The sequence below is a fragment of the Loxodonta africana genome, chromosome 20, assembly GCF_030014295.1.
Source record: "Loxodonta africana isolate mLoxAfr1 chromosome 20, mLoxAfr1.hap2, whole genome shotgun sequence".
NCBI lineage: Eukaryota > Metazoa > Chordata > Mammalia > Proboscidea > Elephantidae > Loxodonta > Loxodonta africana.
This window is the reverse complement of record NC_087361.1, coordinates 41057890-41073389: the sequence shown is the minus strand read 5'-3', so window position 1 is coordinate 41073389 and position 15500 is coordinate 41057890. Positions and strand designations below refer to the sequence as shown.

Below are 15500 nucleotides of genomic sequence, written 5' to 3'. Positions count from 1 at the left end.
ACTATAAGTTGGAATCCACTCAACATCACACAACAACGACATAAATGCCAAACTTGACACTAAGTAATTTAAAAATATTTATTCTTTGACTTATTTCTTGATTTATGGTTGGGTTCCATTTAGGAAAGTTTACTAGCAATTAGCTTCTAACCAGGTAATTTATTTCTGTGTATAGTATACATACAGATACAAAGATGACCATCTAAGTGTAAAAACACTGGAAAATATTGTGAAGAACTAATTGGATAATTCTAACCTATAATTTTGTTCTTAAAAAGTTAAACAGAAAGCATGAATTGAACATTTGCTTGGTGTAAATTATAAACATTTTTAAAATTGACCACGTACTTCTGGCCACTGACCCTTCCAATAAAAAAATCCAAACCCGTTGCCATCAAGTCAACTTTGACTCGTAGCAACCCTATAGGACAGAGTAGAACTGTGCCCATGGGGTTTCCAAGGAGCAGCTGGTGAATTTGAACTGCCAACCATTTGGTTAGGAGCTGGGTTCTTAACTGCTATGCTACCAGGGCTCCATTGACCCTTAGGGCTGAGTTAAGTTATATTTGATACACTTGGCTGTTCTTCCTTGATATTAATTGAAGATGAATGCTCCGATTTCAACCAAAGTTTTAAAAAAGTATCTATCCACTTGGTACCTACTTTAAAAGACAGTCGGTTGGTCTGTTTCCCAGTATTAACTCAACAAAAGGCAACTAGACTAAAGAGGCTTTCACTAAACAATCCCAATTCAAATGTTCTTGGATAAGATTCAAACTTTCAAAGTTTAACTACGTCCTTTGAAGTGCACTCAGAGATATTGGAGGAAAGTGCAGGCTATAGAATATTTTTTAATCTGTTTTATATAACTAAGTTACTCATAGAAGAAGAAAGAAAATTCCTTTTTTGCTACGGTTTTAAGGCAGTTTCTAAAATCTTTTCAGGGAGAATATGATACAAGTGTGCCATCATGAGGTAACAAAGGTAATGTCAATTTCTGTTTCAGGAATAATTTTGTAGGGTAAAGTTAGACGCATAGCTTTGAGCCTATATATTGATAATAATCAATAACCTTAAATGGGAGGAAAAGGTATAGCTAATTCATAGATGAATCAAATAATGAAAAAATGTACCACACAAATTATGTGGTCTCTACCTTGTGCAGTGGTTAGGAGCTACAGCTGCTAACCATAAAGGTCAGCAGTTTCAATCTACCAGCTGCTCCTTGGAAACCCTATGGGGCAGTCCTACTCTCTCCGACAGGATCACTATGAGTCAGAATTGACTTGAAGGCAACAGGTTTGGTTTTTTATGATTTACCCTCAGGTAGCTCATGATTTCCATGAAGAATTAATGTCAATGCATATTAAAAAAATAACCATGTAAGTCTTATGTGTGACAATATGTCCTAAGATAAGCTTTAAGGTCACTACACATTCTTGACCATGAGCCTCAGTATTAGAACTGGATTAATTCTCTAAATTTTCCCAAAAGATCTAATCGGAATATTTTCTCACTTCAATATCATGGAAGCTTTGCATTAATTGAAACAGTATCAACTAGCCATCTATGGCACTAATCTTTTCAGCCTCAAGATCTACTTTTCCATGTTTGTGGGGGCAGGGATCCCTTTGTTGTTGTTGTTAAGTGCCTTCAAGTTGGTTCTGACTGGTTGTGACCTTATGTGTAACAGAACAAAATGCCCAGCTCTGCGCTATCTCACAATCTTTGCTATGTTTGAGCCCACTGTAGCAGCCACTGTGTCAATCCATCTCATTGGACTTCTTCCTCTTTTTCACTTGACCCTCTACCAAGCATGATTTCTTTCTCCAGCGAATGGTCCCTCCTGATGACATCTCCAAAGTAGGCGAGACTAAGACTCGCCATTCTCACTTCTAAGTAGCATTCCCTTAAGTATTTATATTTTTATGTTAACATTACATCTATTTTGGTAAATAAATGTAAATCCTTTGTGGATTAAGGTAATGAACAAATCAATCAGTCAATCAATCAATTTATCTTTAGCTAAGATTCAGGATTATAAATAGTTTGATTCATCTCTTAATTACTGGTGATGGTGAATCAAAAGTCTAATGGACTTTACATCAGCACCAACCTCTAGTAGCAAATTTCCACCTGAAAACCCATGTCCATCAATCTCCATTCACAGAAAAATTTATGAAATTAATTTATGAGAATTGTCTGTATATGAAATTGACCTTTGCTCTCTCTCTCTCTCTCTTTCCCCCCTCCAGCTGTGAGCTCTAATTCAAGTTTGTGTCATTAATAGAGCCACATTAATGATAACTTCTTCAGGCAGCTTCCTTTTTTAGTCTTCGGTTATTTAAGTTTGCACAACTTAGAGCTGACTATGGCTGAAGCAAGATTTCTTTAGATTGTTTTTCTTTTCTGATTAGAATAGCATCACCAAGAAAAAGTTCACTTTTTAGCTGACCTGTGAGAAGGAAAGATGCTGACTCGGCCTTTCGGCCTCTGTGAAGTCCTATTTAGAAGTTGGCAAGTGTCTACAGACTGTTTGCATCCTTCGTATGTATGTGCACAACAGGCGTTGGTGGATGGGCACTGATCATGTTTGATTTATATATACCGAAGAATTCAGTGCCCCAAGCAAACACAAAAAGTATTGGTGGCTTAGTGCTTAACCAAAAGGAAAGCAGTTCAAATCCGGCAGGCGCTCCTTGGAAACCATAAGGGGCAGTTCTTCTCTGTCCTATAGGGTCGCTATGAGTCTGAATGGACTGCATGGCAACGGTTTGTTTTTGGTTTTGTTTTGAGCAAACACACGATTAGTAAATATTGAGCCAGCAGAGGGAGCTCTCAGTGGGTCTGTAGAGCATAAGGGAGAAGAATCCAGCCCCGCAGCAGGTAACATTTCTAATAGCGCCACTGACAAACTAATTTACTTCCGTTCAGAATTTTTTTTTTCTTGAGGATGGACTAGAAAGAACTGTGCGGTCTAAAAAGCCATAAGCCTGAATACCCAGCAGTCCTACTCAGCCACGGCTGAATTATAGCTCTTTTTCAGAAAGGACGTCCTGCTTCGCATTGCCTCATGAAAAATTAGTTTCTCCATTAATATCCTGAAATTAAATCAAAGAACATATGAGACAACCCCTAGCACAAGCCTGTATTTTGAAATTATAATATTTTGACATTCTTAAGTTGACTATTCTAAGTAGTTCAGTACTCTAGTATTTTAAATTCCTCCGGGGATATTTTTTGTCATCTTTGCTTGGATGCAGAAATTCAACAGAGGCCCTTTAGAGCAGAACTTGACCTGTAGTTTTCCATTATCACTAAAATTTAGCAACTTCATTGAAAACTGGACATACAGACCAATTCGTTAAGACAAGCTAAATACTACACGGAGCACCCCAAATCTTAGCAATTTAAGATAATAACCAAACCGAAAAGTCTGTTGCCATCAAGTCGATTCCAACTCATAGCGACTCTAAAGGACACAGTAGAACTTCCCCATAGGGTTTGCAAGGAGCCGCTGGTAGATTCGAACTGTCGACCTGTTGGTTAGCAGGGGAGCTCTTAACCACTGTGTCTCCAGGGCTCCGAGACAGTATTTATTCATTGCATCACAGTCCAACGTGATTTTTTTTTTTTTTTTCTGCTCTAAGTAGGCGTTCAGGTTGCCAGCTCCTTCTCCACCACCCCATTCCCCTCGAGCTCTTCAATGGATCTTTTGTGATTACTGGCAGATAAAGGAAGAATGCTACAAATTTTTTTTTTTTTAGAAACCATATTTGGGAGTGAAGGAAATCACTTCCACAATAGTTTATTGACCGCACTGGGACGCATGGGCCCGTCGAACTGCACGGGATTCTGGGAAATGTAGTTTAGCCATGTACCTAGGAAGTAGCTGAAAAAAGGGCTTGGCAAACAGAACAATCTTTCACCAGGGACATAACTCAGCTTTTTTTGAAAATTATTAATCCTGCTGCCCAACACAAAGCTGTTGATACCTTTTCCAAAAATACGTAGTGAATGGATGTGAAGATTTACTAAAATTTCATCAGCTTTGCACATAAACCCATTGCTGTGGAATCGATTCCCACTCATAGTGACCCTCTAGGACAGAGTAGAACCACCCCATCGGATTTCCAAGGAGCGGCTGGTACAAACTGCCAACTGTTGGTTTGCTGCCGAGCTCTTCAATCACAACGCCACCAGGGTCCCCGCTTTGCATATAGGCTTTCCAGATTCTTAACTGAATTTCTTTTTGTTTCCTTTTTTCATTCTGTCTTTTCTTTTTTAATTCCTTCTGTTTGTTGTGGGATGCTACTGCATACGTGATCTATATGCTACTTTTAAGGATACTGGAAAATATGAGGTTCATTTTTGCTTTTAATTTCCTTTCTTTCATTTAGAGTTTTTTTTTTTAACCTACTTCATAGCTGAAACGGTGGGGCGGGGCGGGGGTGATGTCGTCTGCGATGGCTCCATATGTTGTAGCTTTAGGGAAGTGCATAGCCCAGCATGCTCTGGAGTCACTGCCTGGCTCTGAATAGTCACTTATGACCTGGGAGAAACCCTGGTGGTGTAGTGGTTAAGCGCTACAGCTGCTAACCAAAATGTCAGCAGTTCAAATCCACCAGGTGCTCTTTGGAAACCGTAGGCGGCAGTTCTACTCTGTCCAATAGGGTCACTATGAGTCGGGATCGACTCCACCGCAATGAGTTTGGTTTGGTTTTTATGGTGCCTCAGTTGCCCCACCTGTATCTTTATAGGGTTGTTGTGAGGATTACATTAATATATATTTATAATGACTTCAGACCAATAGCTGGAACATGGTAAACGCTTCATAAGTGCTAGCAGTTATATTTTAGGACTGGTAAGATTGTTCTACTTCATCTCTTTCTAAGTATCATAAATTAAATATGAACTATTTACAATAGCAGTGGTCTTCATTGCGCTGACTAAAATCTTCGTATCCAGATGGTTTCTTGACAAACTGTGATTATAAGGCTGCATGTATCACATAAAAAACACTCTGTTTTTTGCTTTTATCGTCATTGAAGCTAATGAATTAATTGTCCCAACAATTTGGTTTGGGGTGGTCAGGGAGTTTAGGGTGAGGAGTAAGATTTCCTTTCAGAGCCAGAAAATAATTTATCTCTACATTTCAAAAAATCACACATTTTCACTGTTTATCTTGAAATCATGACACGTTAGCCTTGATTATCCTTGTTTGCTGAAGCACGAGACATATGAGGAGATTCTGTTCTCTCAGCAAGCTACAGTTTTCTCTATTTCATTTCTTGAAGTCTGTGCCAAATTGTTCAGAAACTAATCTTTGCTTCTCTGGGTTTTTTTTTTTTTTCTTTTCACAATTTGCTCCTTTTTTTCCCTCCTCCTGGGAATCAGGCTATGCAGTCATAAACCAGTGAAATTCCTAGGCCATTGTTTTTAGATTCGAATCTTAAAAATCACCAAAGTAAAAATATTTATGCTCTAAAAAATATTATTAAAAGCATCAAAAAGGTAACCAAAAACATGGAATTTTTACCAAGACTTTTATGTGTTGCTCAATCTTTCAATTCCTTTTATTTCCTACATATAAAATATTTCATGCCGTATGATAGCTTGTATTTTGAAACCTAACAGAATTGCTTCATACTGTTACAGTAGGCTTTTTCATTCAACCATTTTGGAATAGTTTATTCTAGCACTCAGATTTCAAGGCCAGATTTCTCTACCCTCCATCAATGCTTCTGACATATGAGAAGTTAAAACCTACCCAGAGAAAAAAGGGCACACTCTATGAATCATTCTTTTAGAATACAATGTCAATAAAACTAAGCACCTAAGTATATAGAAAATAATCTAAGGAAACTACTTATTATGACAATCAAATGGTTTTTTGTTGTTGATGTTGTTGTATTTATAGCACATACTATACATTTTTTTTTATACATAGCAAGCATAAAAGAATGTCTAAAAGCTATAGGGTACGGCTCCTGGTTCTTGCCTTCAAGATGATTTTAATCTAGTTGGAAATGATTAAAGTATACATGAAACACAACTAATAGTGCATGATACTAAAAAGAGGTATAAATGTTATAAGAATTAAAAGATGAAAATGAGTAATCATGGAAAGCAAAATGCATATTTAGGAGTATTAAATAAAAACATCAAGATGGATAGTAAATCTGTACCATAAAGAGCAAGAGTGATGGGTTTTAAAAGATGAGTGAAGATTGGATGTATGAAATTCTCTGCAGACCATTCGTACTATTTTTACCATTTGCCTGGCCTTATTCTGATAATTTTCTGGAGGACATAGCAAAATGTGCATATATCTGGAGTTCAACCTAGCCCCAATTTAATGGGGAAAATAAGACCAACAAAAAATGTATAGTTTTTTTGTTGTTGTTGTTCAAATTGGATGTTTCCAATTCAGATATACTATTTCCTTACTATATGAAACATGAAATAATATACTTGAAACACAGCCTAGCTATGAGTGTTTAGAATTGGAAAACTTTTCTGAAGGACTCTACAATGGGTGTGTAAGAGTATTTGAAAATAGCTAATAAGGTTTAAACATGACACCTGATTAGCTCCCATTTTATCATTTCTGTTTCATAAAATCATCTTGCACAGAATGAATTCAGTAAGGAGTGTTCTGTGAAGGGTTTGGTAGTCAGGCTAAACTCCATTTCATTTGAGAAACATTTCTAAGATTGATTTTGTCTAACACTAATTTCCCTGTTTTCACAGCCACAGCTTGTGATGGAAGATTTTTGTTGACTGGATCTTCTGGGTCCTTCCAGGCAGCCCATTATCCAAATTCTTCTGAATCCAGTATTGTTTGCCAGTGGATTATACGGTAATATGCCATCTTCTATTTTCTGTCCTTAAGTCGTAAATTACTTCTCTGATGTAGTAAGTCTTACCACTTTTAGTTGTATTTTTTTTTTATTCCAGTCATGATCTTTATTAGCAATGAAGCAAAGCCCTGCCCACTGCAAAGGTGTCCAAGAAGATATTTTCTTATTCTTAACCTTTACAAATGATATTCTGTCATCCTTTGAATAATACTCTTTTTTTTTTTAATAAATGGGGCCACACCACTGGACTCTAGAGCAAGTTTTTTTTTTTTTTCCCCCCTGTGGATGGCATAAATCAAGTGCTGCCAAGGTGAACAGCACACATGTATGGCTTTGCCTCTCAAGAAATAGAATTTCATTTCACCTGCAACCTGGTTACAGAGTAGTTCCTCTTTCATTATGCCAGTGTCTGTATGACCGTCTCTGATAGCATGATTCAGTCACAGAAGATTAAGGGCCAGAAACACCCTCTAGATAAATCCTTTTGCTATATCTGAAATGATACTTGGATCAGTTACTACATATTTGAGCTCCAAGTTCTTAATTCAATTGACCAATCCAATCATTATGAAAATCAAAATAATCAGGCTGCTGATGGCTGATCTACTTCAATGTTCACTTATTCAAATTTCACAGGCGAGGTGCACCACAAGTTCTCCCAGATATTCTGAGGGAAAAAAAAAGTATTTCTAGTCAAATAAATATATGGAATAATTTCACTACAACCTAAAAAAAAAAATTTTCATAGCCTTAAATATATTAACATGCAATGTAAACCCCTAAAACAAATTATTTCCTATTAAGTCACTGAATTTTCCACCCACAGGGCATGGAACAAGTGCTCCATAGAATTCCCTTTGAGAAGTTACATTCCACTTAGTTTATTTCTCTTAACAGCTGACTGGGATTATGGTTTCTCAAACCGTACGATAGTTTTAAGCATTGCAATGACTCACTAGAAAACTTAGGGGATCAATATGACAGCTGATTAAAGAAATTTCACAGGCACAACCTCAGGTTCTTGTCAAACAAATAACAGGAAATGACCTCATAAACCTCACAAATGTTGTTTTCCAGTGTGGATGCACCCTAGAAATGAAGTGGGGGTATGAAGGGAAAATTGTTCTAAACAAATTTACTTGGCATTCGTCAGGGAAAAAAAAAAAAGACAAAACACCCTGTTCTCTTTAAATAATTTCTATTTTGAAGCTGAGCCCAATGTCAGACATAGCTTTAACTAGGAACACAACTTCCGCTCTTTTTATGGTCTAGACAACATGTTACATGTTGAGATAAGATTTTGTATTAAAATTTTTGTATTAAAAATGGCAACTTTAAGTCATTTTTGCTAATTGAAAAGTTAACCATTTTAAGGATGCGTTTGGGTGCTAACCAAAAGGCCAGCAGTTTGAATCCACCAGCCTCTCCTTGAAAACCCTATGGGGCAGTTCTATTCTATTCTATAGGGTCCATATTGGTCAGAATCGACTCGACAGCAATGGTTTTTTGTTTGTTTTTAATTTCTATCCCTAAGAGTACATATCACATCAATATTCAAGGAAGCATTTAAAAATGGCTATCAGCATCATCCATAAGGAAAATGAAAAATAATCTTACTTTTTACTTAAAATGTGAGCCAAAAGCCTTAGAATAATCTTAAATTGCTTCTGCTGAAAATGGACATAGAGTATGAACCTAAATTATCTGAACCCTTAAGTATACAATGGTTTCTTCTTTGGAATTTTATTAATACCAAATAAAGGTAATTTACTTGTTAAGTCTACTTACTAATATGGGTAGGTCAAACATAGAGGACATAAAAGCACAACAAAATAAGCTGGTGGTATAATGATGATATCATTTGTGTAATATTCTCTATGTGTTAATTAAGGATTTGTATGCTTCTATTCTTTTTCCTTCCTTTTCCATTACTTAATTTTTAATTGTATCTTAATAAATCCATTATTGGTTCAGGGATGATTTTACAGAACTGAAGAAATCTAAAATGTTACCTCAACTTCAGTGCTGTGCTTCTTGATAAAATTGTAGTTTTATCAAACATATAAATAATCTAACTTTTTTCTTATCGAAACTTATTACTGTATTAGAGATGCAATGTTCTGGAATTTTGTTGCACTTCATAGTGATCAAACTGAAGGGAAAGATAAGGATTTTTCCTGCCCGCTTGGAAGACCAAGTAGTGAACAAGTGTTTGTGATGCAATTGAACTATATTGTGGACTAGACCTGCTCAGACATGGAGCTACATTACGACTATATTTAACATAGTGCCAGTGGTTAAAAATGTAGGCAATGTAGGTCATCTGTGTAAGTTCAAATCTTGGCTTCTTCGGATTCAAGGTGTGTGGTCTCAGGCAAATGACTTAACCTTTTTGGACCAAATTTCTGCATCTATAAAGTAGAATTCAGCATCTCTAACTTCTATTTTTTAACTACAGGGTCAAAGTCATTATCAAATGTGATATTGAATATAAAGTGCTTAGCTTCATATTAAGTGCTCAATAAATGTGGGCTATAAAAAAAAGATTAGTTATTAATGCAAAAATGCAAAATGTATGTTACATTTAGAAAAGCATCCATTCCTTTCAAAAAATCTAAAGGTAACCAAGATGGCTAGTATTATAAAAACATCAGGTATCATATTCTCCAATTAAATTTACCTTTGTAAATGCCAGTGGTTTCTTTGCAAGTGAGTTTGTTTTTTAGTAAGAGGGAGGCCGAAAACAGTATGTACTTGTTTATCTCTTCTACCTTCCGTTATTGATACTGAGAAAGTAAGAGATCCCTGGCCACAAAGGTTTCTAGAGAGCTTCTCCTACATCCCTTAGTTAAGCAACTTGAATACAATAATGCATGAAGAAAAACTCACTGTAATCTTGCCTAGAGACACCAAAACTTTAATTAAAAGGGCAGAAATCATCCTGAATGCTACTTTATTTCTTCTATCTCTGTCTTCTTCAGTTTTGACGCCAGTGCCCTGAAGGTGTCATAAACAGGCTCTCTCCACCTGTCCCTGAACTGATCCTAACAGAGGTAGGGCTTGTATAAATGGCCACCACCATCAGCTTTGCTCTTCTTCTCTCAGTCTGAGCTGGGAAGATCCAGCCGTAAAGGCTGCTTCCTCACGTTGACCTCCTCAGCCCCCCTCATTGTCCTACCTCTCGTGTCCTACCCCCCAGCCTCCTGAGGTTATCAAATATGCCTGTGAGTGTAGTGTCCTCTGCACCTCCTAGCTTACTTCAGTTTCCCTCAAACCAGAGAGTATATCACAATCACTTATGGAGCTTTTAAAAATAGAAACCTCAGAATCCACTCCAGAATTGCTGGATCTGATATTTGGGGCTGACATCCACTGTCCTAACTTTACGTCCCTGGCAGTGCACACTGATAAGATCCAGAAACCAGGATTTCTACTTAAATCTCTTCAAGTCTTGTCCTGCTAGTAGCTGTCATTTCAGTATCACAATCTCCACTCCTTGACTAAACTCTAGTCTATAAATTCATCCTACTGACTAGGATTCTAATCCCATGCTTACCTGGGCTCTTGCCACAAATGAACAACATTCCCCAGCAAAAACCTTTAGATTTTCCAAAATTAACTTCCATCGTGTTGGATGTCTCCAACTGCTTGATTGGCCAGGCTACTACTGATGAATTATGTAAAAACCAAGCTTGCCATGGTCTTTGCCAGTTGGTCTTGTTCACCCAGCATCTTCTGGGGCCACTCTCTGAAAAAGATCAGTTCTCAAAGCTCCTGATGGCTTTGGAAACTATGTCTCTACTTATTACTAGTTCTTTCTGACCTTCTCTTCTGGGTCTATCTGCAGACAATCCATCCTGTCTCATTCCTAACCAGTTTAGACACTATAACCTGATCCCATTTCCCATCCTTAAGCTCTTCTTTATCTAGCATGCTGAAGGGCTGAGGGGCCTTTGTACTTCCAAAGTACTCCAAGGGCTCCCTCAGGTTTCTTTGTCTATTTGCAGGGACAGTGGACCTGTAAATACAGGTTGCCCTAGATACCTCATCCTTTTTCCTATGTTTAATGTTGGAAAATGAAAATTCTATATTTAAATATCAAAACTTTCTAATAAGCCTGTCAAACTTTCTGTCTTATTCTCTTATACTGGCAGCTACAATATGTTATTTTTTTCGTCATAAATAAGCATATACTATTTTCTATGAAGTATTGGAGAATACAGGACAAATAAATTAATCCCTGTCATTGAGTCACACTAATTCTTTGAGTTACACAATTAAATACTGTTGCTAGTTATCGTTGAGTCAATTCTACCTTATGGAGACCCCATGTGTGCAGAGTAGAACTGCTCCATAGGGTTTTCAGGAGCCCTGCTGGCTCAAGATTGTGACTTTTGGAAGATCACCAGGCCCGGCTTCCAAGACTATTATGTAACTAAAATTTGTAGAAATTGATAATTTCCACATCAATGGTGTAGATAACCTGGTGTTTCTACTCCAAGTAAAGGGGTGGCAATGGACCAAAATACAGATACTTTCAAAAGCTGTCCTTATTTAATCTGACTTTAAGAATAAATGGTTATGGGGATTAAAAACAAAAGTAAATAGCTAAATACAGTAAGTGAATATAGTGTAAATTATAAATAATTTGTCTTAAAACTATTTGAATTGAGTAAATATTCATACGTCAACTACCTTGACCAGTTAGCTAAGTACCTTTTTTTACCTAAAGAAGTACTGAATAAAATTATACAAATTAAAAAAATGGACTTTTGAGAGTATAATGTATATATCCTTTACATTTTGTTATGCCACAAATAAATTTCACAATATAAGTTAAGCATAATAATTCATTGACATCAAGTTGATTCCAACTCAGAACAACCCTATAGCATAAAGTTTCCAGGGAGCGGCTGGCGGATTTGAACTGTTGACCTTTTGGTTAGCAGCCATAGCACTTAACCACCACACTACCATGGATCCTAAGCATAATAACTAGGTCTAATTTCATTTGAAAACTAATTTGAAATGTCTCTAGAAAATACATTCACAGTCTAGAAGGCATTAAGAGTTGTGACAACTGTTTAGAGTGTAATAATCTATTTTCTGCCTTTGATTTAGTGTAAACCAGGGACTTTCCATTGAACTGAGCTTTGATCCTTTTAATATGTACTACACAGATGTATTAAATATTTACGAAGGCATAGGACCGAGCAAGATTTTAAGAGGTAAGTTAAAGCAAATATGCAATCCAATATCAAAATGAAAATATATACAAAAATTTTTGGAGTGGTGGGTTTTCTCTTTGATTTTGAACTGAATATCAGGACTGGAACTTTAACAGTAAAAGGAACAAGTGAAACTGGTCTCCAGTATGAAAAATAAGGAACTCAGTGCTCTATGTAATTTTCCTAGTAATAAAAAATTACTATTTCACATGATGCTGTTCTAATTAGTCTTTTTTTTTTTAATGTGGGATTTGTCAGAAATATAGTTATGTCTTTGCTTAACATGCATTAAAGGTTACTCCCCATTAAACAAAATTCAGAAAAGCCCTAAGAACTACTGTTCTCTATTTCTGCAACATTGCATGGGTTATAAACTCACAGAGTCTCTGTGCTTATTTACAATGTGTGCACTACTCCTATCCCTGCACAACTGTGATGACATTACTGATAAAGCACCTAGCAGAAGATAGAGACTTGGTAAATGAATGGTATTATTATTATTACATCACTATTTACCTTTAGTCCATGGGCACTGTCTTAGGCTGGGTTCTCTAGAGTGAAAAAACCAGTGAAGCATAGAGAGAGAGAGAGATTTATTTCAAAGAAATGGGTCATTCAGTTGTGGAGGCTGGGAAGTCCCAAATCCATAGGTCAGGTGTCAGGCTGGAGTCCTCTCCTGACTCATGTGCTTGCAGAGAGGTATTTGAGATATATATTCTGAACTGGAATTAAATGAAATTTATGATTTTACAGAAATACTGTATGTTTTTATTACTGTGAACCAGTTTTAGCTATGGCATAGGAAATATCTGATAGAGCCAAACTATCTTTAAGTTTTATAAATGTTTAACTTGTGTGTTTCTTTGGGAAACTTCTTCAGTAAAAGAATGCACATTTTGTTTTTATATGTGTGTATATATGTATATATAATACTTACATAGCTAATAACTAAAAATCAAAATTATACTTTGTTTTCTCATACTGTAAATATGTATAATAATTTGAAGTTTTCTTATGTTTAGGAGAAAAGCCATTTCAATCAAAATAAAATAATTATAGGGTTAATGCTTTTAGTTAACTGAGTGCTTTCAGATTAGGTAGGTAGGTAGATAAGTAGATAGATATGTACATTTAACAGTCTTTTTTTTTTTTTTTTTTTCGGTAGCTTTTATCTGGGAAACCAATCCTGGTATAATTAGGATTTTTTCCAACCAAGTTACTGTCACCTTTCTTATAGAATCTGACGAAAGTGTATACGCTGGCTTTAATGCAAAGTATAATGCATTTAACAGCCTAGATCTTAACAGTAAGTATTGTTTTTCTTATAGAATTTTCAGATCTTTTGGCCTTGTAATGAGATTTTAAATGTAGCAGAACCTATGATTTTATAACAAAATTGTAACCTGTTTCATGACGCAAGTTCTTAAGTCAGCATCTCTCAGGTGCACCTCTCTCTACTTGATACTTGGAAAGAAGTGAGAAATTAGAAAATAGTGCACTTTCTTCAAATAAGTTGAATAACCAATTTGAGAAAAATTACAAATAAAATAAAAAATTTAAGTAATATTTATGTTCTGCAGGTATTAAAAGTTAAAAAAAAAAAAAATTCTTAGCATAAAACAAATGCTGAGAGCATTCCACATGAACTTAATTTTGACCAGAGTCTTCAATTTAGAAACAGAACAAGAAACAGAGGAGAGAAAAATGTGAGACAATGTTTGTGTGGGTAAGCCAATGGAAACAATATGTAAAAATTATGTTAAAGGAACAATAAATGAGTCTTTGCAGAAGTCCTGATGGGGTATATGAAACACGTGAATGAATGTAGCAGAATTGACAACAAAGGCTGTTTTTTGAACTACATGAAATGAAACAGTTAAGATGGATAAAGAATTATTATTTTGTGCTTGTCACTTAATTATAAACTCCATCAAATTAGATTATTTTCTGTGTATCTATTATAACTACTCACATTGTGAAATACATTTGAGTGTTGTTTTTTTTTTTTTCATTTCTTTTTTAATTCACAGATTATGAGAAAATTAACTGCAATTTTGAGGATGGTTTTTGTTTCTGGATCCAGGACCTAAATGATGATAACGAATGGGAAAGAGTTCAAGGAAGCACCTTTCCTCCTTTCTCTGGACCAGATTTTGACCACACTTTTGGAAATACTTCAGGTATAATTCAGTTTATTCATGAATCAAAAGGCAAGCACTGTTTGTTGTTCTTGTGCAGTTTAAAGGGAGCAGCATTAATACAAGAGTCTTTCCAGATTTTCTGTATTTAAAATAATGAAATAATAAATGTATTTAAATAAAAAAAAAAACAGTAAAAAAAGAGACAAGTAAAAGCAAGTGTGTTTCAAAAAACATATTTTATTCTATACATGCACAACATGTTGAAATGTACACAGAGGCCGATACGTACCAGGAGACGTAGGTTGTCACTTCAGGTTTGCCACTTATTATTAGCTAAGTGGACGTGAGTGACGTAATTAACTTTTCTGAACTTTGTTTTCCTTTGCCTTAATTTCATTTTTGGACTGTTCGTTGCTTATGTATAGAAAGACAATGGATTTTCATGTATTGATCTTTTATTCTGCAACCGTGGTGAACTCATTTATTAGCTCTGAAGTTTTTAAGGATCCCTTACCCAGTAAAAAAAGTAGGATATTCTATATACAAGATTCTGTTACCTTGAGATAGTTCTACTTCTTTCTTTACATTCTGGATGACTTTTTATTTCTTTTATTTATTTTTCTCACTCTGTTTCTCTGGCTAGAGCCTCCGGTACAATGTTGCATAGAAGTGGCACAAGTGGACATGCTTATCTTTGTCCTGATTTTAGAAGGAAAGCTTTCAGTCTTTCACCATAAATTATGTTAGCTGTGGGTGTATTATAGGTGTATCAAGGAAAGGCCATTTTGTTCTTAGTGTGTCAAATGCTTTCTCTGCGTCTATTGAGATAACAATGTGGTTTTTGCACTTCATGCTATTAATATGATGCGTTACATTGATTAATTTTTGTGTGTTGTTGTGTTGTCAGTCTAGTGTTCCTGAGATAAATCCCACTTGCTCATGGTGAATAATCCTTTCTATATGTTGCTGGATTTTGTTTGCTAGTATTTTGTTGAGTGTTTTTGCATGTGTATTCATAAGGGATATTTCTTACTACTTTTCTTCTTTTGCGATGTCTTTGATATCTAGCCTCATAGAATAAGACGGAAAATGTTTCCCCCTCTTCAATTTTTTAGAAGATTTTGTCAAGAGTTGGTGTTAATTTTTTTTTTTTTTTTAATATTTGGCAGAATTCATCAGTGAAGCTCTGTGGGCCTGAGCTTTTATTTGTGAAAAGTTTTTATTTGCTTTAGAGCTATTCAGATGTTCTCTTTCTTCCTTGAGTCATT

General features: G+C 35.7%; 1 protein-coding gene across 1 annotated transcript in view; it reads left to right on the top strand.

Moving 5' to 3' along the window:
* The window catches only part of TMPRSS15 (transmembrane serine protease 15), a 135581-nt gene that overhangs the window by 28421 nt on the left and 91660 nt on the right, over positions 1-15500 (top strand). The window contains exons 7-10 of the mRNA XM_003410179.3: positions 6754-6862; positions 11985-12091; positions 13257-13397; positions 14122-14271. Of these exons, the coding sequence (XP_003410227.1) occupies positions 6754-6862; positions 11985-12091; positions 13257-13397; positions 14122-14271 (507 nt within the window). The remainder of the gene's footprint in view (positions 1-6753; positions 6863-11984; positions 12092-13256; positions 13398-14121; positions 14272-15500) is intronic.